Source organism: Lissotriton vulgaris, chromosome 6 (genome assembly GCF_964263255.1).
Source record: "Lissotriton vulgaris chromosome 6, aLisVul1.2, whole genome shotgun sequence".
NCBI lineage: Eukaryota > Metazoa > Chordata > Amphibia > Caudata > Salamandridae > Lissotriton > Lissotriton vulgaris.
The window spans coordinates 1,747,254,553-1,747,279,289 of NC_141694.1; the positions used below are offsets into that span (position 1 = coordinate 1,747,254,553).

General features: G+C 46.8%; 1 protein-coding gene across 3 annotated transcripts in view; it reads left to right on the forward strand.

Annotated features, from left to right (window-relative positions):
* GALNT14 (polypeptide N-acetylgalactosaminyltransferase 14) overlaps positions 1–24,737 on the forward strand; it is a 1,224,485-nt gene that overhangs the window by 1,139,644 nt on the left and 60,104 nt on the right. The window contains exon 14 of one of the 3 annotated variants that reach the window (XM_086927981.1): positions 9,523–14,123. The exons of the other annotated variants lie outside the window; for them this stretch is intronic. Within the exon in view, the coding sequence (XP_086784107.1) occupies positions 9,523–9,558 (36 nt within the window). The 3' untranslated portion in view covers positions 9,559–14,123. Of the gene's footprint in view, positions 1–9,522; positions 14,124–24,737 lie in introns of those variants that run through there. 3 annotated transcript variants of the gene reach the window in all.

Genomic DNA, 24,737 nt, shown 5'->3' on the forward strand with positions numbered 1-24,737 from the left:
GTCTGGTGGTGACACTGTGACAGTGGGTCAGGGGCCAGCCCTAAGGGTTGAGCCTTTTAGGAAGGACCATGATGACACCGCTTCTGATTTGGGGGGTCTTTGTGCACTGTCAGTTGGGCAGGGGTGGGGAGATCAGTGACAGGCAGACAGTCACACAACACATGAGATATGTGTTATCCTTGGGGGGCATGCATGCTACCCAGAAAGTACTAGCTTGCCGAGCAAGTGGTCCGTGCCAGGTTGTGGTTCCTGGGTTGGGAGGCCAGGTTCAAGAGGTTATGCCCGACCTGGAGGGAAGGACATCTGTAAGTAGTGTCCCTACCATTTTGTCTTTTAGGGGTGCCATTCCAGGTGGGATGGTGCAGAACTTTGGAAGAGGGTACAGGAGGAGGGAGTCCTCACCTCTGGTCCCAGTTCGTTTGTTCCCTGGGTTGGGAGACCAGTTGCAGGGTCAAGGTCCTGAACTGGTGGGAGAATTGTATGGGAGGGCTGATTTCAGTGGCTTGACAGTTTTATGTTCTGATGGTGCCTCTCCTAGGAGAAGAGTGCGGAACCCAAGTGGAGGGGTAGGAGAGATTCACCTGTGACTCCTAATCAGCCTGAGGGTGCAGACCGTGGGTTGAGGGATCAGTGGCAGTATAAAACTGCACTGATGAGAGGTAGAGTGGAGAATGGATACTAAGTACCTGGGGCTACTGCCCCCCACTCTGTGAGATGGCAAGGACCAGAGACATCTGGATGGCCTAGGGCCTGGTCCTGGCTGCGGACAGCTAAGGAGTCCCAGTGGGGTAGCTTAGTTGGTCCTGGGAGTTTAGATAGAGGGATCCACATGGGTTCAGATTGGCGTATAACTGGAGTGTCCCCTGCAGTTGCGGGCCCGCATCCATGTTCTGTCACCCCACGCAGGGAAGCCCATCAAGGTATTGATTGGTCTACCCTGGCTTTAGCCTAGAAGTGGGTTGTGTTGGACTTGGCCCTTTTTTCAGGGTCATCCCAGAACGTTTTGCCTTCCTTCTGTATTTTTTCTGACCTGTTGTTGGTGGTTGTATGAATCTGGGCACTTTATCACTGCTGTTCAGTGCTAAAGTTCATGTGCTCTCTATAGTAAGCTTGGTAAGATTGGTCTACACCTGTTCCCATATTTAATTTACCTATCAGTCCCTTGTACAGTGGTATCTCATATACCCAGGGCCGCATATAAAGCCAGCATTCACGAAAGACAATGACACAAGCCAATGAAAAATATGGGAGGAGAGGGGGCGCGGCTTCTCTCCCATACTCTACTACAGCAGTCTTGCAAAGCAAGCAGCGCATGCGCCCTGCCATTAGGCTTTACCTAAAAATAATTGTTCTTATGTAATGTAAGTGGTGCTCATGGAAAGCGCTGTAATCCCTTTGGGTCAAGTTATCGCTATATAAAACTGCATAATAACTTGTGCTTCATACAAGAATGGGTGAGAGGAGCACAAAAACTATCGTGTCTCTCATGTATCTTGTTCTTGGTGACAATACCAAGCTGTGTCCGGAGAATGTTTTGCTTCAATGCCCCTTTTGTTAGGTATAACAACGACCCTTCACGCCCTCTGTCTCCACTTGCCCTCGGAAGAGCAAATAACTTCTGTGGCAGCTCGCCATTCACTCAGTGCTTAATTTGAGCCGGTGGTTTCCAGTGCTCGGCACCTGCACTTTATTTGGATTCTGGTGCTCGCCACCAGCACTTAGTTGTCACCACCACAGTTATGATACTCTGCCCAGCCATTCCTTTAGCTTTGGGGACCTGGAATAATCTGCACTGTTGCCCTTGCAGGAGTAATAGATGGTTAGTAGTTGTTTTGGTACAGTCACTGGCAGACATTACAGGGCAATGGGTGGTGCAATTTGCAGGGGTCTCCTGGTCGAGCCCTGGCACTTATTTGACAAATAAGCACTGCATTCACAGCTACTTAAATGTATCAGCTAGAGACCAACCCAAGCTCCTTTTGCTGGCAAGCATTCCTAAAGTGTTTTGCACAGTCATGACATGTGTGTCCTCTGAACCATTAAGACAGTCCAGTGTTGCTGCTTTCCGCCCAATGTGCCTTTGTAAATAATAAAAACCCAAACCAAATCCAGTGGCTATTTGTGGCACAGCAAATAAAAAGGTAAGGACTGGCAATTCCCATTCCACATATCAATGCGGACTGAATTTCAACACTTCTACAATACATTGAAACCTGCAAAATGCTTTCCTATATCTGTACCTCTGAACTGTGAATGCCCAGTGACGACCATTGTGGTATAAATCAAAAAAACGTTTGCACTGGAATTTAATGGTTGTTTCCAATTTTCACTAATCCCCTGGAATGCTTTATAATTCTTCACAACTTCTATTTTATTTTAATCCACATATCTTATTGTTAGCCTTTCATCCTTCATTTTTTTCCCTTGTTTCTTTGCTTTTAAAAATAATTTATGTAACTAATATATTGCACACAACGCTCTCTCTCTCATACTCACTTACACCACTATCTCACTCTCTCATACACAAATCCAACATTTACACAATTTCAATGTCATATCTTTCAAATAATAACAAACACACACTCTCCTCTTCTTTTTTCACTATCTTCTACATACACAACTATGATTCCTTATACATCTATAACATGCTCTCCCCTTCTATCTCTCTTTCTCATACACTATTTGTACTATGTTGTCTACAGTTCATTCACCACTTTATACACAAACTACTTGTACTCTCATTCTTACTCTCTAAATTATACACCTCTCAACCCTATCTATTCTCTATACTAAGGGGCAGATTTACAAGCCCCTTGCGCCACCAATGCGTCACTTTTTGTGACGCATCAGTGGGTTTTTTTGCGCAAAATTTACAAGGTGACGCATCCACGGAGATGAGTCACATAAACCAAGATGCAATGGAATGAAGCTGCGCGAGATTTGGCTGCGCCGCGTAAGTATTAATATATGCAAGGTAGGCGTTCTCACTCCAAAAACAATGCATTTCCGGCCCAGGCATATTTATGTCATTCCACCGCGTCGACGCATCTACAAAATGTGTCATACAAATGTGAAAAAGAGCTCGCAAGCCTGCGCCGAATAAACCCATGAGCAGGAAAGGGCGCAAGTACCCCAGAACGCAAACAAAGTGCTGCAGAGCTGTTCTGAAGCACAGCAAGCAACATAGACCTACTAATCCTGCAGCTGAGAGTTGCACCAGGAAGACAACAACCACCCCCACAAAAAATCCCACAACGTCACCCTCCAGCATTACCAAAAAGGCAGCGCAGGAGAAAGGAGCGCATTTACCGTCCTAAGACCACCCTCATCGGACTCCGGGTTGAACAAGTCATCAAAATGTATCCCCTCAAAAAAGCGTCAATTGTGACCCTGCTGCGGCAGATCACACCACAGCTACAGACTCCCACCGCTGACAAAGCTACTGGCGGTTTTACACATGTTGGCCTCTGGATCATTTCAAACAACAGCAGCACAAGTGGCAGGGGTCTCACAGGCATCTTTCTCCGCCTTCCTCCCTTTGGTCTTGGATGCCATCATTCAACTCACACCACGGTGCATCCATTTCCCAAACACCCACCAGCAGCAGATGGACATTAAACAAGGATTCTATGCGATTGCTGGCTTCCCACATGTGCCTGGAGCAATGGACTGCACGCATGTTCAGCTTGTGCCACCTGCAGCAACTTCACACCTATACCGCAACCGAAAGCACACACACTCTATCAATGTGCAGGCTAATGTGGACCATCGGGGACTATACATCAATGTAAATGCCAAATACCCTGGGAGTGTGCATGATGCATACATATTCCGAAACAGCATAATCAATGACCGTTTCCAAAATGGACAACATGGCAATGGGCTCCTTGTAGGTTAGCACTAATTAATGTACATACAAGTATACTCTGCAACAATAGTTGACACTCTGCCACATTACATGCCCTTAGGTCAAAAAAATGCAAGAAGTCAACACATATACACTATAACCACATAACATACAGTAAAAAGCTGCATACACACATAGCAGCATAACCTAAACTCCCAAGGGACCCAGATAGGAATGCATGCAAATATCCCGCATTAAATTTTGTACATCAATAAGTCACATTGACCACATTTGCTCACATGGTATCTAACACAAATTAACTATTGAAAGGTGCAGTGCGTTGTAATAAATGCATGTAAATAGTGAAATAATCAAATTATAATGGGCATCCATGTGTATATCAGTGCGCATATCAATTAAAGTCATGAAGCATGTATTGGTGCACCATGTGACATACGTACCTGTTCAGGGGCATGTCAAGCCTAATGAGTGACAATGCAAGGCCAAATTAATCTAAACTGTGTACCACCAAAATGTGTTGGACCACAATACCAGGCTACTGACTCTCCTTTGCACGGAATAAACCTCGGGGCACATGTACAAGGCCCCTGCTCCACCACTACATCACTTTCCGTGACATACTGGTGGCGCAGGGGGCTCCTCTATATTTACAAGGAGAGGAATAGCCACCCTGTGTGGCTTTTGTTCTCCTTGTAAATACAGTCCTTTCACACGCGGCGCTTTGTGTTGAAGGGCCGTCCCATGGGTGTTGCTGTGGATGTTCCCATGCAACACTCTTGGAACAAGACACATCTCCAGACTTACCACAAATCGTAAATCTGGAGATGCGTCTGAGGCGCATCGAGGAGAAATGTTATCATTACTCCTTGGTTTTTCCTCTTTCAATGCGTGTTGCATTCTACAGCACACATTGAAGGAGGAAAATGCCTGTACCTATTGTTGTTGTGCAGGAAGGTGCCCCTTCCTTCACAAATACAATCTCCCCATGATGCAGGCTTCCTTCCACCATGGTGCAAGGGTGCCTGTGCCAGTGCATGGCTGCAGTTTATGCGCCACCGCAGGGGGATGTACAGAGATGCAACATATCCTTGTAAAATGTTGCATCCCTGTGCCTCTGAAGTGCCGCAGCGTGGCGCAGCCAAAGGGCTTGTGGTGCCATGCTGTGGCACTTCCTTGTAGATCTGCACCTGGGTTCCTAAATACATCTGCCATACATATTACCATATCACCCCAGCTGTGGGCAGTGGAACCACCCTGTCCTCTACTGACTGCAGACTTGTGGCAAGGGGTACTACTGCTAAGGCAAACTAAAGGGGGGCAACATGCATCCCTGACTTGTGCCTCGGGTAACATCACAAGTATCAGATATCAAGCTGCCTGTTTCAAATGGTGCTGTGGCATGTATATATAACAAGCCCATACATTTCATAAACTTATCTTCCAGCCCAAACTTATACATCACATGGTAATAATTGGAAATTCTAGGCAATCAAATCCATCATCAATGTCCAATGCTAAAATAGCGGACTCGTACTCTCGGTAAGAATTGGCTTCGAGTATCTGCTATAGCTGCAAAACTTTCATAGCTAGAGTCTTGGTTGGAATGAACCCGGACTGACCCTTATTTACTAAAGTAGACATATAGGGGAGTATGCTGATGGCCAATGTATGGCTCAGGGTCTGGTAATTAGTTTTGAGCGCAGACAATGGGCGGAATGCAGATTGAGCACAAAGTGGTATCACAGGTTTAAGGAGTGGGACAATTACTGTGTCTTGGGTTGTGACAGGGAACTGGCCACGTATATTAGCATCATCATATAGCATCAAATGTAGGCGACAATTGGTCAGTGTAGGTGAGGTAGAACTCCAATGGGAGTCCATCGGTCCCTGGCATCTTATTCCTCCCCATTTGCTTAATTGCCCATCACCCCTTGCACCTCAATGTCTCACACCGATATGTCTGCCTGATCACTGCCAAAATGCAACAGCAGAGCTGCTGCCGTAAACCCGGCCAATACGTTCTCTGAACAAAAGCCTGAAAAATATTCATGGAAATACTCATATATACCCTGTTGAGTATTGCAAGCTGCCATTCACAGATCCATGAGTTACAAAACCTTTTAACCTTATTTGGAATGGCCAACCATGCCAAAAGGGCCAAAGAAATCTCTTCTCTGGCATCAGTGCGTGTGATGTACGTTTAATATTTTTGAGCTGCGCAATTGTTCAACTTGTGCTGCCACAGCTTCCTTTGCTTCCAGGAGTGCACCCTGTCCATTTGGTCTGTCGACAAGGTCACTCATACTTCACGCAGGTGTTGATCAGCTTCTTGAACTACTCCACATAGCCCTTTGGGCAACCCTGCATGACATGCAGCAACCTCTAATACCTGTTTGAAGCCATCACACTCCACTAAAGTAGATGTAGCTGTGCCCTTGTCATCTAGTAAGTTTAGCGTTATGTCTGTATGCACTATTTGGCAAAAACACTGAATCCTGTAAGGCCTCAAGGCGCTGGCGCAAAGTGTATATCCCAGCTTGGGACAGTGTCCTTGTGAGGTATATACTACTCCCTACCTCGGCATGCACACCACGAGAGCACAAAAATGCATTGAGGCGGATGTGGAGTTCATGCAAATCAGAGAAAAAGGAATAGTACCGGTCCTCAGGGTGCTGGGCCCTCCAGGGATACTCCAACCGGCATCTAATCTGTCAATTGCGTCTTGGCTCTGGTGTTTCTTGAAGGGGGGTGTTCAGGAAGCGAGGGATGTGAATGATCTGTGCACACATTTGTAAGACAAGTTAAATCATCCCTGATTAACCCTGATCCTGTAAGAAAGTGTGCCAACATCAATGACAGATGTGTAAAGAAGGCAGGCAGTTCCATATTAGGTGCATAAATGCTTTTCAGGAATACATTACGGCCATCTAGTTATTGAATCACCACAGTGTCTATGAGTTGGTTTGTGCAATCAAAGGGCACTCACGCTCACACAAAAATCAGTACCTCCGGACAAACGCAAAAAAAGTAGTATGATAAAATTGGGCATACCCTTGCTGCTGTACTGCCCCACCCCCATGTGCATGCAAGTGGGTCTCATTAAGTATTGCAAGCTGGAACCCTCTAAGGACTAAATGGGCATGTATTTGATGACGCTCCCACAATTATTGCAAACCCCTCATGGCACATGAAAGACAGTTTTAAAGCATTAGCAGCACCCATGGCAACTAGATAAATAACGCCTTGGTACAATCTTCTCAAATCACATATGTGGCGCAAAAAATACACTTAACTTACAAAACCCCCCAACTGCCACTCCCTACGACAGTTACAATCAAACCACCTTACATCAAAACAAAATGAATATACACAAATTCCCCTGTGAGTCACAGAGGCATAGGGAGTGTGGCTAACCTAAGAGACCATACCAAACGTAGCGCATCAGCCATGTACATAAGATCATTAGTTCAGAATCAATGAGAGGCATTCTGAGTCCAGCATCCCTCTGGCTACCCAGTGTTGTAGCTTAACATACTCTTTGCAATCATATAATCTGCTGTATTATGCGTTACAACTGGCATCTTCACAATAATGACATGGGACGTGTCTGTTACGTCGCCAGCAGATCCTCTAGAAGAGTCCTCTTCCACAGTTGAGGGTGGGGCTCTGTGCCTGCACCAATGCTGAGCCTCGGCTCGCTACTTCACTGTTCTAGATGATGATGTCTTTCTCTGGGGTCTACTGCGGGATCAGAAATTCACACGGTGTGCGAGTTTGCGATGCCCCAATCAGGGGCAAGCAAGGGCACCCTCTTGCGGCTTTCCACCCGTGCACACCTCTAACCAGTTCCAGGCATCTCCAGTAGAGTCAAAGTAGTGAGTGTTCCCCTTCAGGATGATACGCAACCGGGCTGGGAACATCAGAGTGTACTGGAGGCCCGTAATACTCTGTTAGGCCTCCATATAGGAGGCCCGCTTTATTTGGCCTGCAAACATGCAAACCGGAAAAAGAGGGACCCTAACATTGTCCAAGTTGAATGGGTCCCCAGATCTCGCCTGTTGCAGGAGCAGGTCCCTGTCACGGAAAAGTAGCAAACACCCCACCATCAGGTGCAAAGGCCTCCCCGGAGCCAACTCCCTTGCTGGCACCTGATTTGCGCCCTACAGAGTGTAGAAAGCCGACAGGCCCTCAGAAGCCACCAAACTCCAAATCCAATTTGCCAGAAAATACACCATGTCATCTCCTTCCGACAATTCTGGAGGACCCACGAACCTGATGTCAGCACTGCGGTTGCAGCCCTCATGTCCTCAGACCTAGGCTCGATTAGATGTACTATGAGGGCTCACATTTGTCGTTTTATGGCTTTCTGCGCTGGAGTCAGTTCTGCAAGGCTGGTTTCAGTAGACATTAGCCTTTCTGAGAGTTACCAGTGCTATTACCACAATAGACCAAGCCCGACCCCTACATTGCTAATGTCCTGGTGCAGAGTAGCCTTCGTGTCAGCTATGGCCTCCAATATTTAATGAAGCTGCTGCTGTACAGACTCCCCTAAAGTGGACTGTGGCTGCTATGGGGTGCCATGCTCCAGGTCTTGGGTAGCCCCAGCCTGGCGTCCACCTTGGTCTACCATGATGGCATGGTAGCAATAAACACCAGCGAAAACAGTACCTCCTCTTTTACTTCTTTCACAATGCATCACGCAGTGGTTGCAAAGTGGCCGTTCACCATTCACAGTCACACTTCTTCGGTTGCATATTGGCACACCTGCGTACGTTGCCTCCCACAACAGTAGGGCTCCACCAGATTCCCCTAGGTGAGTGCTGACCTTCACTGTCCCAAAACAATCACAGGCGGAATAGGTATAACATCCCAACAAATTGGTTACCAGTCAGGGGACGTGTAGTCTGGCAGGTATTTATCAGGGCGTAAAAAAGGAGTATGATCCCTGGGCCCAGTCCCTGCAATGCACAAGTATACAAACACACCAGCAGTGCACACTGTGCAAGGGTTAGGTCCAGTCCATACCCAGGTTGAAGCTCTGCCAATTGCCACAGGACACAGTAATGGCCACCGTTCCATGCAGGTACAGAGGTGTGTAATGGCATCAGGGCTCAGCGGCATGCAGCTGCCCCCGAGGGGACATTGCAGCTCTTGTTTGCAAGGTCCACCACTCTTAACAAGGACCAATGGGCCTCAGTCACTCCCCAGGCACCAAGTCCCTCTGCATGGCATTCCACCCACTGCAAGTCTCTCTCTTGTTCCCTGTGCCTCTGCCGGGGAGAAATCCAGGCGTGCAGGGAAATGTAAAAGCCACAAAAGTCACAGCAGCAACCACCCACAGCAACACCCAAGTAAGCACCACCAACAGAAAGTGCTGCGTGTAGAGGAGCCAAATTAACAAGGACAGAAAAATCCACACAGGGTGACTCTCTCCGTCCCTGCTAATATGGTGCTGTGCACTGCGCTGCCAGTGTGTCACAAAAAGTTAAGTAGCGTCAGGGGCAAGGAAAGCTTATCAGCAACCTCAAACACAACATGCAATTGACACCAATGTAATTCACCATTAAAATCTTCACAAACTTTACGTACAACACATGCCATGTATACTGATGTCACCCTAAAGTAACACATTTGTACTTACTTTCAAATTACAGCTGATCAAGGATATGGTCTCCAGACGTGGGCGATGACACCAATTGGAAATCCACAGACTGAACCACAAAAGGCATACAACCATGCCCATTGCAAGACACAAAACATTATTGAAAGAAGCTTCGGAATGCTCAAGTCCTGGTTCCATTGCCTAGATTTATCAGGCAGAAGGCTACTCTATTCTCCTGAACTGTGTGCAAGATGATAATGGCATGTGTGTAAAAACAAATGTGCCCTGGGATGAAGAGGACCAGCACCCTGAACAATTGGATGATGGTGATGAAGGTGAAGCAGAAGGACAAGACATCCGCCACACTGCAGCAGGGATAAGACGCCTCACACACATTGTCACACAATACTTCTCATGATTTACCAAAATTAAGTATGTAACAATGTGCAATAAATTACAAACACAAAATTAAAGTAGGAGCATCAACTTTATGTCCATGAACTTTACAGGCCATATGATAGGCAAATATGTGTGTGGATCAAACTTGATCTGGCGCGGCATGCCAGTGCAAACACCTTGGCTGTGACAAGCTGGGGCACTGGTGTAGCACACGAATGCAACGTTATGTCAATTATATTTTGCATTGTTGTGTGCAACCCTGCTATATTGCACAAACATCTGACATGCGGTGATTCATGCACACTTGCACCATGACCTAAGGACGTCTGTGTGGTGTGCCTGACATCCATAGCTACCAAAAGTGCCACCGCACATCACTCATTGAAACACAGGTGCAAAAAACCCAAAAATGGGGTTGCTTAGTGATCTTTACAGCCAATATAGGGGGACTAAATGATTGGAGAAAGAGGCAAAGGTTGGGGCACTTTGTTAGCTCAAATCAGATAGACTTGATATTCCTGCAGGAGATCCATCTTCCATGAGCTAAAAAACACTTATTAAGTTTAAGGGGCTTTGCTTTATTAGCCTGCTCCTCACAGACATCTACAGTTAGAGGAGTGGCGATATTGGTTAAATCTATTCGGGGAGGGGCGAAGCGCCAATTGGCAGATTCTCTAGGAAGATGGGCGTTGGTGGAACATGAAATAGGATTCACAATTTGCACAATGTATGGCTCCAACCAAGACGATCCCGAGGTTTTTGATTTTCTGGAAGTGGAACTAACGAACTGGCCAAGACCCATAATTGTGTGTGGAGATCTTAATATTTCTACTGATCTCACACATAATGTTGTCTATGTAGGTCACAAGCCCAAGGCTTTTCGAGCACCTAAGAATTCTGGGTTCACGTATTTCTCATGCCCCTTCAAGAAATATACTAAGCTCGACTATTTTTTAATCTCCTCAACAGAAGTGAATAGAGTTAATATTAAGAAACTACCAAAACTTATCTCTGATCATAATCTTCTAATTCTGCAGTATGACATAGATACCCTAGGTAAGATTCAGTCAAGATGGACGTTTGAGAGGAAGTTATTAGCCGATCCTGCATTTCGGAGGTGGGCCTAAGAGTACTACAATATGAATCGCTATAGCGCTGCTAGGAATAGTGTCTGGGTTGCATTCAAAGCAGCCCTGAGAGGTGAGACGATCAGCTTCTCTGCCAGGCAAAATAAAAAGGCCCGGGAAGAAAATGAGGGACTGGTCGCCCAGCTAGCAGCGGCAGAAGAACATCCTATGAGAGATATTGGTCAGGGCAATGATGCCACTGAGAGTCAGGAGAAGATTCTTATTAGCAAAGCAGAGCTACATTAGTGCATAGCTCAGAAAGCTGCAGATGAATATCAGTTTCAAAAGGGTAGGGTTTATGAGACGGGAGAGCAAGCGGGTATACTCCTAGCACTTTGGATCAGGCAGGGAAGTAATAAGAATGTAATATCTAATATACAAGAGAGGACCCAGAACTACACAGAGCCTGAAGATATCCTAAAAGTTTACAAAAATTTCTATAAAAACTTATACAACGAAAAGACGGGCCCCGGTGGTGCTAGCTTGCACTTCGAGGATGAAGGTCCTCAGCTAGGTGATCTGGATAGAACAGTGCTTGATAATGATATGGTTATTGATGAGGTGGTAGAAGCACTGCAGGAGCTAGCAGCAGGGAAGACCGCGGGCCCCGATAGTATCCCGCTCGCAGTATATAAAAGTATACAGAACGAGATCGCCCCTATATTGTTGGACTTATTTAACGGCATAATCTATACTGGAAGGAGACAAATATTGTTATGTTCCATAAAAAGGGGAAGCCCAAGGAAAAACCTGGCTCATATTGTCCAATATCCCTCATCAATATGGACACTAAGATCTAGGCCAAGGTCTTGGCTAAAAGGCTGGGTAGGGTCATTAGCGGACTGGTCTCCCCGTAGCAACATGGGTTTATCCCGGGTCGAGAGACAACAGACCACATCAGGTGGGCTATTACGCTGTTTGATGCTCAGGCTGTTGCGGGGGGCGGATGGGTTTGGCCCTAAAATACTGAGAGCTATTAAAGCTATGTACTCTGAGCCAAAAGCCAGAATTCAGCTAATGGGAGACAGTTCAGAATCCTTTCTTATTTCTAGGGGGACACGACAGGGATGCCCCTGTTCTCCAATTCCCTTCGCCCTGTATAAAGATTTGCTGATACGCAGAATATTAGGATTTGAGGATATCAAGATAGTTGTCTGTAATAGGTTTGAAACGAAGCTGCTGGCTTATGTGGATGACTTGGCTATCATCACCCCGGAACCAGATAGGGCTATGATAGCTATTACCGGGTTAGCTAAGGAATTTGGCGCTGTACAGGGTACCTCCTAAATGAAAGTAAGACCCAGATAATATGAACTAACAATATTTGAAGAACTGATGTGAGGTATTCAGATGTTTATTTAGGAGTCTTGATAAGCTCCGCAACAAATACAATTGTAAAAGATAATTTTAATCAGTTGCTAAAATCAATTATAGCAGACTTGAAGAGAATAGACGCCTTACATCTTTCTATAATAGGGAGAGTCAATGTACTTAAAATTACTATGCTCCCCAAAGTAATATATCTCTATCGCTCTATTCCGTATTTGATTGACGAGGCTGTGATAAAATCTATAGAGACAGCTTTTATGAACTTCTTCTGGCAGTATGGTAATATTAGGCGCTCCATGAAATATCTGTCTCTTCCGCAGGATAAGGGAGGGTTGGCTATGCCTAATATTAGATTCTACCAATGGGCATGTCTGGTAAGCAGATGGCAATTTTACTGGACCCCTACATATTTGTCTGACACCCCATATGGCAGTCAAGAATCCCCATCTATTTTTGTTTTGCTGTTGGGTAGAGAGACCCTGGGACTACTGGTGCAGAAAAATGATAGGCGCTACTACAAGAAAAAGCAATACAAAGTTCTGGATAGCGTCTGGGAGGTGCGGAAATTAGTCCAAAAGGCAATGGTAATTCCCAAAATAAATGAATATACATCCCTATGGAACTCTGGTGTTTTCCCGCAATTTAAAAATGATAGGATGGGGAGATTGCGGGACCAACAAGGAATTAAAAAAATAGGCGATATCTTTGAAGGGGATAATCTGTTGAGTTTTTAAAAGATCCAGCAGAAATTTGGAATTCCGGCTAACCAAGGTTTCAAATTTTTACACATTTTTAGAACTGTGATGGGTACTAGGCCCCAGGTTTCGCCAGGGGCTCGGATTAATATGATCGATTACCTACTAGGTGGTGGAACAAAAATCAAGATGGTTTATGGGTCCCTACTAGCAAATGTACCAGATGATTTAAAAAATTTGAAACCTCTTGGGCATTCAAACTAGCCGACCAGGATGTTGATTTAGATAAAGCATTGCAGTTGGCCGGGAAACTCTTTCGCTCTTCAAATTTGAGATCCCAACAATATGAAACTCTTTTTAACTTATATTTCACACCAGCCAAATTATATGATTGGGATAAAAGGGAGGACGATAAATGCCCAAGCTGCCTGGAAGGGCCAGCCAACTTGTTACATTTGTTCCATCAATGAGATAAACTAACCCCAAACTGGGAGGGGCTGCTAGGTCTTAAGATCAACCTATCCCCTACCCTAATGATAATAGGAATGGACAGCAATATGGAGCTCAAAGAGGAGGAGGAAGCCCTTGTATTTATATGTGTGGTGGTCCTTCGGCTGTTGTAAACTGCAGGCTGGAAGAACACAGTTACGCCCTCCTTCCAGATGTGGTTGGCTAGACTTTTAGGGATTCATAATATTGAATCCTCCCTATACACACGGAGAGGTAGGAAGATGAGAGAATTGGGGATGAGTATCTGGGCCCCTATCAAGGTGTGGAGGGATTCCCGCATATGAAGCGAATCTGGCTTTGATCCTCGCAGATGATTGTGTTTGGAAAAGGCTTCTCGATAGATAGTTATCTTAGATTCGCTATTTTGTATCACTTTGTCTTTTGTAATGGAATTTTAGCCTGTAATAAGGGGGGAAATGAAATAACTTTTAATTGTTTCATAGAAAGAAACTTTTTAGTCCATTTATGAATGCTTATTGTACATTTACTAAATCTGTATGTATTGACTATTTTTAACAGATTATAATGTAAAATGTATTTATCATTGAATGTACCAGGTATTTTAATAAAAAAAAATGTTTTAAAAAAAGAAACACTGATGCAAAATATAAAGCACCTTGTGCCGCTGAAGTGTGAAGTTTGCACATGTGGAAAGTGGTGCTGCAGTACCGCCATGGGCCTGACAAGAAACCACATGGTATCGCGCTGTGACATGGTAACCAATTCACTGCAGGCAGTGTCAACAAGGTGTGATGTAATGTTAGGCACATGCTGTGCAAATGCAACTTAAGAGTACCACTAACAAACCAATCATAATTCTATAGGACTATGTACACTTACACCATTACGTATTGGAACTGTTGCTGACAGGAAACAACACAACTCTACATTCAATCATAGTACATGTTGAGAAGGAATACACACATGTACCAATGTTACACATCCCATGCACAACAACTTTGGCCACAATAACAAGCCCACTGTGCCACCAGAACGTCACTTTGTGTGGCATACTGGTGGTGCATGGGGCTCATCTATATTTACAAGGAGAGGAAAAGCCACCCTGCGTGACTTGTCTTCTCATCCTAAATACAGGCCCTTCACACGCAGCACTTTGCCTTGAAGGAGCGAGCATTCCATGGTTGTTGCTGGGGTTGTTCCCATGCAACACCCATGTAACAGGACACATTTCCAGACTGCCCAAACAATTACAAATCTGAAGATGCATCTGACAACTAAACCCCCTAGAGGCGGTATAGCAAGGTGCAAAGAGGAGGAGTCTTTTCAGTTATCTTCGTCTTTTCCATTTTCAATGTGGGCTGCATGCTACAGCACACATTTAAAGACTAAGGGGGGCAGATTTACAAGCCCCTTGCTACACTTGTATGCCGCTGTGGCGTCACGTGTGTGACGCAGCAGCGGCGTAAACCATACGCCAAGTTAAAAAAAAAAGTTATTTCCTTTTATTTTTAAATAAATATTTTTATTGGCATTTTCTGAAATGTATTATATCCCATCAGTTTTGGTGGCATTGACATAAAAAGATATATCACATACATGTTAGTCCTTGACATGAGGCAGAATATTTGTGCAGTCTATAGTATAGAGTGGTGATAATTCTAAGGAGCAAGTAGGGAGGCGGTATCAGCTATCCCTCGTCTATGTTGTGTGTTGGGATCTGAGACGTGCTCTCTCTGTTAGCACTATATCATAAGGGTTAATATGTGCCAGATTTAACATGAACTTAAACAAACCTGGGAGACAGAACTGGGATACACTGTCTTGTATTGCTCCATTTGGTGGTAGCGGCATGATAGTTGCAGTATAATATGGTGGCTAGGTAGGTGAGAGGGGGGAATGTCATGGTTGCCCTTGTGCGAGGTGTAGTTATAGCCTGCACGTGGCTGCCAGTTGTGACCCGCCGGGCATCTGGCCACACTGTGAGGTACCATGAGCTGCCGCAGGGGTCATGTGTGCCCTGGGAGAGCTGGTAGTTTGAGACTCCTGTGTCACCAGAGTTTCCTGTATAAATGAATGGAGCATCATAGCCCATGGCATGGAAATTGGATGCTTGTGATTTCCCTTAACCTCCTCTGTACGTATCGCTTTCTCTTCTGCTGTGCACCACTTCTTGACAGCTCCCACCCATGCCGCTAAAGGGGGCCCCCCTGGTGCTTTCCAAAGCATCGTTATGCCTCTCTTAGCCAGTAGGAGCACCAAGGACGCAACGCGCATTTCCACCTTCATGTTTTTGTGGCATTTGCAGATTCCAAAGGCACTGGCCTCCCATGTGTACAGGTCTGGGATTCCCGTCACTGCCCTGAGAGTGGTGTGTACTGTGTCCCAGTAGCTACGGAGCGTTGGACAATCCCATAGCATGTGCTGAAATGAGGCATTGGGCTCTGGACATCCAGGGCAGGTGAAGGAGCTATCGGGAAAGTACCTCCGCAGCTTTTCGGAGTAAGGTATGCCCGATGCAATATGTGCAACTGAATGTTTTTAAAGCAATAGTTAAGGGACACTTTTTTGTAAATTCCAGGGCACCAGCCCATTCCTTATCAGGAAGCAGCCTGCGGAAGCCCATTTCTCCCGGAGGGGTGCAAGGGTGGGGTGCTTAAGGGCCCGTATGGCTTTAAATATCCAAGTAACTAAATGGCGCACAGGGCCCATCCGTAGAAACACATGAATGACCGGGTGTGTGGGAGGTTCGGTATCTTTTGTTCCCCACATTTTGCTACAGTTTTCCAAAACTGCCTATATAAAAAAGAATGGTCCTCTAGGGAGGTCGAGGTCTTCCATGAGTGTCTCGAAGGTCTGTAGTTGGCTGTTGAGATATAGTGTGCCCGCATCTGTCAATGAGTGTTCAGTCCACATGCGGAGTAGCCTCTCTATGTAGTGTGCCCTTCCCTTGATGAACCACACCAGCGGCAGGAGCGGGGAGTATGGGGGTGACGCGCAGTCCATTCTGTGGATGCGTTGCAGACAGGCGTGTGCTGTCATCACCTGGAGTGGCTTGGTCTGGGGTGGTGTCGCCCCTGGCAGTAGCAGTTGGTTGATGGCTGGGATCTGGATTTGGCCGGCTATTGTAACCAGTTCCCCCTGTGCCCGGCCCGCTGTCCAACGTGACACCCATTGCAGTTGGGCAGCTAAAAATTAAGCCTCCAAGGATGGGGCAGCTAGTCCACCCTGATCGAGGGGCAGCTGCAGCTTGGCAAGGCCAATACGCCTGCATCCAGATCCCCATATGAGGGTCCTGACGAGGGTGTAAAGCTCGCTAAAAAAGGAACGGAGGACCACCAGAAGATAAGAGAAGAAATATAATAGCCGCGGAACGAGGATCATCTTAGCGACTGCTATTTTCCCCGTGACAGCCAGTGGGAGATCTTTCCAGAAGTGTATGGAGGATCTGATGCCAGCGATCTCCCAGCTGTAATTGCCCTCGTAAATGTCCTGAAGTGTGTGATATAGCCGGACTCCCAGGTATCGGACCGCCTGGGGGCTCCAGGAGATGTTGACGTTGCCCAGTCTCAGTGGCCATTGGGGCATGGCTTGTACCAGGGGATATATCGTCGATTAGGACCTATTTACTTTGAGTCCCGCTACCTCCTCAAAGTTCTTCAGTATGCGTAATATAGGGGAGAGGTCTGCCGAAATATTGCGGACATAGATGAGCACGTCATCCGCGTACATCGATACCACATGACTGGAGTCAGCAATTGGAATTCCCCAACTGTCGCCTGTGGCGCAAAGGTGGGTTGCCAGAGGTTACTTGGCCATGGCGAAGAGTAGGGGGATAGTTGGCATTCCTGCCGAGTGCCTCGACATACATCAGCTGATATGAGGGGCCCTAATCGTGCTCTAGATGTGGGTGTGGAGAATATTAGCTTGGTGTATGCCTGGAGATGAGGTCCCACTCCCATGTACCGCAGGACCTGGAGTAGATTCTGCCATGAGAGGGTGTCAAATGCTTCCTCAAGGTCAAGGACTAAGCACGCCGCTCGGATGAAGCAATCTCGTATCTTATCCTGGACATGGAACAGCTGTCGTAAATTAGAGGAGGTGTTTCTGCCGGGCACGAATCCATTCTGATCCGGATGGGTCAATCTTGGGAGGACCATGGCATATCTATCCACCAGAATCTTCATTTGGATTTTATAGCCCACGGGCAATAGGGCTGTGGGCCGTTATGAGCCCAGGTTGTGGGGATCCCTGTCCGGTTTGAGGAGAGACACTACAAACTGACTTGCACATGGATTGTGGCAGGGCGCCGTCATCGAGGGCCGCTTGAAACTCAGTGACCCATTGAGGTACCAGTTGGGGCACAAAGGTGTGATAAAACCCCAGTGGGAGGCCGTCCGATCAGGGAGCCTTACAGGTGGCCAGTGCCTTCATCCCCTGCTTGATTTCAGTCGCCTCTATGGGCTCGTCTACTTCCTGTCGGTCATTGCAATCTATATTAGGTAGTCTGTGTCGACTTAGGAATTGGGTAAGGATGGCCGCATGCACTGGAGTGGGGCTATTGTATAGTTGTGTATAATGCTTCGGGAATGCCTCCAGAATTTAAATCTGAGAGTGGAGGTAAGTGTATGGGCCACTGCGGATGGCTATGATTGGTGGAAGGTTCGAGTCTTGTCTGACGAGCCAAGCCAGGAGTGTACCCGCTCTGTCTTTTTCTTTGTGCAACCGGGCAGCATACGCCACAAAATTATATCGGCGCACCGCACTAGTGTCTCTGCATATGCAGTCTTGGTGTCAGCGATTTGAGCTGGTGTGGCCTTGGCTGGGTCTGTTTCCCGTGTGAGTGCGGCTAGTGTTTGCTCTGCAGTTTTAATGTCATGTTCAAGGACCTGACTGACCTCTGTAATGTGCCCCGCATGACAATTTTGAAGGCATCCCATTCCTTTGCGCGTGTGGTGTCTGTACCAGAATTCTCCTGAAAGTAGGTCCATATGTGCTCCGCCTGAGCCTGCTTAAAAAACGGGTCATCCAGACAGTCCCTAGGGAGGCACCAGGTGGGGACAGGGGGTTGTGGTGGACGCCACTGGAGCGTGAGTGTGTGGGCTTCATTGTCCGAGAGGACCCTGCCTAGGTATTCACAGTCAGAAATGGTAGGCAAGATAGAGGGAGAGCAAAGGAAACTGTCCAAGCGTACCTTGAGACCATGCGGCACTGAGTGAAATTAGTAAAGCCTAGTGCTGTGGTTCTGTGATCTCCAGGCATCCGTTAGGGACCAGTGTGCTGCCCATGTTGCGAATCGCTTCGCCTGTGTTATAATGGGGGATGCTGGGTAGGGGGATAGGATTTATCTAGTGTTGTATTTTGTACGCAGTTATAATCCCCTACCAGTATCCAGGGGATCTGTGTATGTAAGCTCAAGGGCAGGGAGAGCATGTCCCAAAATTTGCTTTGGTCAGCGTTGGGCGCATAAATACTCCCCAGCAGCACAGGCTGGCCATCTAGTAGACTCTGCAGTAGGGCGTAGCGTCCGTCTGGGTCTATGATCTGGACTGCTCTAGGAATGGGACGCCAGGTTGCACCCATTTAAGGGTTCCTCGGGCATAGGCCGAGTATGTAGTGGTGTAGAGGATGCCCAGCCAGCGATTGTGCAGCTTCGCTACTTCCCCTGTGTTGAGGTGCGTCTCCTGTAGGAACGCGATCTGTGCATGATGACATTTGATGTACGCGTATTCTGAGTAACGCTTGCGCAGTGTGCATGCCTCGCACATTCAGTGTGAGGATAGTGGTGGTGGTGCCTTTACATGCCATTGGTAGATGTGTGGGGCAAGGGGGGAGGACAGGTTGCTTGGACTCTAGAGTGGGCCTCCAGTTTCAGTGCATCCCTCGGGCCGTATGCGCTGCTTGGATGTCAGTGCTGCCTTACGGTGGTGTGGATGTAGCTACACAGTGTAGTGTAGGTGGAAGCAGGGGAAGGGAATAACTGGGGTCGGGCAAAAACAGTCCCAATTCTTGGGACCTATCATCAATAGCAATATGTCCAAACTAGCTCTTGCTTGGTGTGAGAGCATTAACATTCTGTGGGGTTGGCGGCGCATGCCCACGAGGTAACTCATCGTGTGGGCTATGCATTTTATCATTGGTCACCAGCTGGCTCATGTTGATCTGTGACGGTATAATGGTATCAATAATTCGTGTGGTCTCTTGTTTGATGGGAAATGTGTGAGTTGCAAGTCAGAGGGAGTATCCCTCTCCCCCCTCTTCCAAAGCAAGCCATATGATCAGTGAAATCAGATTGTCAGTAGTTTGTGGGATGACCGACGGGAGGGCCACCAAGTCCACTCCAGACTGTGTCTCCTCGCTGTCCTCCTCCCCCTCTCAGGATAAAAGGTGTGGACCTCACTCAATGTCCATTGCTGGGGAAGTGGGCCGAAGGCTCGCTGCCACCTTCAGGGCTTTGCGTCGTTCACAAACAATTTGTTCCAGGTCGGGCGATCCCAGGGAGCGCAATAGCAACTTGTGGCTTCCCTGCCGATTGCGGCATTGCGAGTTGCGTCTTCAGGGGCCTGACGTCCTTGTGTGCTGATCTCGTGTGCTTCCCGTGTTATGGCTTGTGTTACAGTTCTGGTCTACCCAGTCGTGCGCCTCCTCTGCGGATGTGAAGAAGTGAGTGGTGCTATTGTGTATTATTATAAGGCGGGCTGGGAACAGCAGGGAGTACTGTATATTTTCTGTCCGCAGGTGTCGTTTCACCTCTATATTTAGTTTTATGTCTCCTTTATTAGCTTTTATAAGTTTCCTTTTTTCACTAAAAGCAACACTGACAATGTCGGGCAGGTCAAGGAACCTGACCCTCAAGGAGTTTGGTGGCCACATATGGCTTATCTTCCACTACCTGCCGAGAATGATCAGCACGGGGGCCTTGTCAGCCAAGGATACGGCACAGCGGAGTGAAAGTGGAGGTGGACCCTGGTCCAGCAACATCTCGGACGTCTATTTGAAGTTGAACGCACGACCCACCAAATCAAGCACCGCTGGCAGGACACCACCAGCCGGGAGGGTAACCTGCTCGACCATCTTGGCCTGGATGTTGGTGGTCCAACCGGTGAGTACATGTGTATTGCTACTCATATTGTTGTAGTCACAGCTGCAGAGCTATGCCAAATCTTGCTATGTCTAAAAATCTTGAAAATACGAATTTATGCAGATTTATGAGCTCTGGTACATCTCTGCAAATCAGCAGGGATGCACCATAAAATATGTGACACACATTTACCTCCCTGCGTCACCACAAATGTGTTGCATTTACAATGCAGCTAACCGTGGCGCAAGGATAGGGCGATGTGTATTGCATCCTGTGGCGTAAGGGTGGAGCATTGCTGGAGTCGCGTCGCAAGCGTGACGCAGATCCAGCAAGGCTCGGGTGTCCCTATTGCTAACATGCTGCATCAATCCTTACGCCTGCTTCAAGCAGGCGCAGGATTTTGATGCAGCATGGCCGTAAAAGTGACTGAGTGAAATCTTGTAGATTTCACTCAGCCACTTTTCCGAGGACTTCCTGCGCGGGAACGCCACCCCCGTTCCGGAATCCCCACATGTGGTGCAGGGCTTTAGAACATGACGTATCTCCCTAGATGCGTCACGTTGTAAATACCCCGCAGCAACATGGCGCTGGCTTTGCGCCGCCGCTGCGTCACAAAAGTGACGCAACAGCAGCACAAATGTGGTGTACGGGGCTTGTAAATCTGCCCCAATATATTTGATGATGACCTGGAAATGGAATATCTTCACACACACAGGCACCAGTCCCAAAAGTTTCACATTTAGGGTGATGCTTAAAACAATGAAAAATAAACAGTTGATGGACAGAATGCTAGATAAGGCAAACATTCACCCCCAGTCACAAGGATCTGGGTTTAATCCATCATTCTTTTGCTCACCACACCACCCTAGTCTGGACCCAGCCATATGCAAATAAGTCTTGACCCTGTTGCTTGTGGGAATAGTCCAGCCCGTACTGTCAAGCCAGGTGCTAGGATGCTTGTTTCCAGTCCAGGGAGGACCTGGTTTGGCAGTTCGGGCTGGACTGTTCCCATTGGGTGCAGGGTGAAGACTGAGTAGCATATGGCTCGGGTCCGAACTGGAATGGCATGGTGAGCAAATAAAAGATGGATTTAGGCCCAGATCTCTGAGTTGGGGTGAATGTATGACATTGTTCTGCATTCTGTCCATCATGATAGAAATGACCCTGGTAGTGTATGTAGGCATGATGCCTTATTTCGGCAAGCCAACCAGGCATTGGAATCATAGGCAAGCCAACCAGGCATTGGAATCATAGGTGGGCTACTCACATGTGAGGCTCTAAATGCTGGTGCAGCTGCAGAGTCTGTTCTATAAAGTTCCAAGGAAGATGTGCAGGGTGTGGTCTGCGCAGGATGATTGTTGTCAGCTCATTGAATGTAGGTCATCATTAGGCGCACTTGCACTCAATGTGTAAAATGTCAATATTTCAGAGCCCTGTTCATAGAAAATTGTTTTATGCTGGAGTGATGGCTGCGAACGCTTGGTAGAAGAGGTTTGGGACAGGGGTCCATTTGTGATCATCAGTGTATGGCTCTCATGGTAGATGCGTAGTCTGGTCTGCTGATTATTGTCCAGGATGAGATGGAGGGGTAGCTGGGATAGCATTAAGATTGTGTGCTTTCATAGACCTGTGTCTTGTATTGTAACTTATCCCAAAGGCACATGCCATCCGTGTGGGAGTATGAGCCGAGCATGTTGTAGTGGTCCTAGGAGGGGGATATGTCAGTATTGCCAATGCAAGTTATGCAAATGTAACTGATGAAGATGATCCTTAACTTTGCATTTCTGGAGTTAGACGATTGAGTGTGGGAGTCATTTTTTTTTTTAAATGATGTGTGGGTGGATTGTTGATATGTTCTTGCATTTGGAACCTTCTTCAGGGAATTTGCTGTTATACATCTTTGACGCAAGGTGTCTCAATTGATGTGGTCTGTTGGGAAACCATGTTGCCTTCCTGTGCTGCTGTGTGTTGATGTCAGAGACTTGTGCAAGATCTTCAACACATAACACTCACCATCTTTGTGGTCCTTTTAGAACCAAGCTTGTGTTGTGCAAGGTGTCCGTGGCCTTGGGTTTGTGGCTCATCATATTTTTTTCATGTCCATCTTCTGTCATTTCCTTTGTGGTGTTTATTTTGTTTTTTCTGGAAGCAGATGAATAGTTTACATGGAGGTGTACATCACAGGGGTACGTGGTCTGGGTGTAGTGGATGTCTTGATGTTTGGACCTGGCTTTTGGTTGTGAGTCGTGACAAGTTGTTACTGTCAGACGTTTACAAGGTGGTCCTTACAGTTTGCAAATCTGTTGGCACTGATGTTGGCAAGATGTGAGTTGAGGTATGTCACAATTATGTTGAACATGTATATGATGGCATGTGGTGCAATAATGTACGTGATGTAGGTGCTGTACACAGTTCAAGGCATTGAAGGTCTGTGGATAAGGGTCCCTCGGATTGTTGTCCTTGGGCTGGCCTGGATCTGTGAGCGCAGGTGTGTGGTGTGGAGCATGCTGTGGCTTGACCTTCAATTTGTGATTTGGAGGTAACTATTGGGTGTAATGGCATGTCTTCATGCTGTACAGTTGTTGCCGACCATTCATGAAATGTGAAAATTATTTGGTGATGCATTTTGGAATGTTGTTGGCAAAGGTACCCATTTCCCATATTTCCTGTGAGTAACACAAGATCTGGTTCAAGGTTGTTGAGGATGATACAGCTCTCCGTGGCTAGTCTTCAAAGGGTGGACACTTTGAAGACGATGCAGTTTACGATCCAGAGTTGGTGGAGTTGGTGTTGAAGGCCTGAGGGCAGTGTAGTCTGGATTACTGTCCATGGGTGTTGCTCAAAGTGTAAAGGTAGTATTGGTCAGATTTTCCCTTGGTACAGTCCACTGAAATTTATCTGAGTCATAGCTGATGCATTGTGTATGAGGATGACTTGTGGCAATGATTGTGTATGTAAGTTGTACGTTTTTGATGGCTAAAGAGAGGTTTGGCTGATGAACTACTACTGTGCAAGTCTGCTGTGTGTACAAGCATCAAAACCCATGTTATTGTGAATGGTTTATAGAAGTGCACCTGGAACTCGGTACTGGTCAGGGTGGTGGCACTTTGGGTGAATCAGCATCAGGAATGGAGGGGGAAGCAGGCAGACAAAAGAATGGCAAGACATGTGTGAGCAACAATGCTACATTCACCAGCCAGGTCATATCCGGTTGAAATAAGACAGGATAGAGTTTTAGATGCTGAAAGCATGTTGAGAGTTGGGGAAGTACTGTGATTTCACAAAACAAAACAACTGTTTACACATGTGCATGCGCAGACAAATATTTGGAACAGCCATCCTTACAGCGTTTTTGCAATTGTGTCTGCGTAAGGACATGTCTGATGTGTCTCTTGAAGTACGTGCAGAATCACAGGGATGCCACACAAGTTTTTTTCACAACCAGTGAACAGTGATATGGAATTAATCCTGCATTTTCAGTGTCAATTTGTGGCTGACAATAAATTATTGTACTCAATGTACAAGGGGTGTCATGGTCTGGTAATTACATGCATGTGTCACGCTAATATTTTCACCCTAGAATGTACATATGTTGGGATGTCATACATAAGTGTACATCTGTACCTGTTTTGTAGGTGGACCACTGCCACATACACAGGGGGAGGTTGACAGCTTTGAAGATCCAAACGTGACCAGTGAGTATCTAGATTCATTGCTTGTGATGTAGGTCATGTGCGAGGATGGAGGCTAGGCTCTGTATGCGGGCAACTATGGCATGATCACTACATCCAGCTGCAGTCTGAACTTTGCACACACACTCAAAGTCAAAATACCATATTGGAACTAATTGTGAATGTCGTACTTCGTGGAGTCATGCATGGACAAATCAAAAGCCACAACAGTGTCAGACAGGCCTTCCCCCTATTCACAAAGCAAAATGTAGTGCCCATTGCCACTTACACTGGGGAAGCAGAATCCAAGTGGAAATGACAGCATCAGATAGCTGACATATGGAGAGGAGGGCATGCTGGACACAGTGCTCACTACATGTGGGTGGTGAGGTGCTGTGCCCAATCGTTGTACAGCGTGTGGTCCCAGGGTTGCAGTGTGGGTGCAAGCTCAGAGTCAGCTGTCTGGGGAAGCACATGGCTTGCTAGGCTTTTCAACA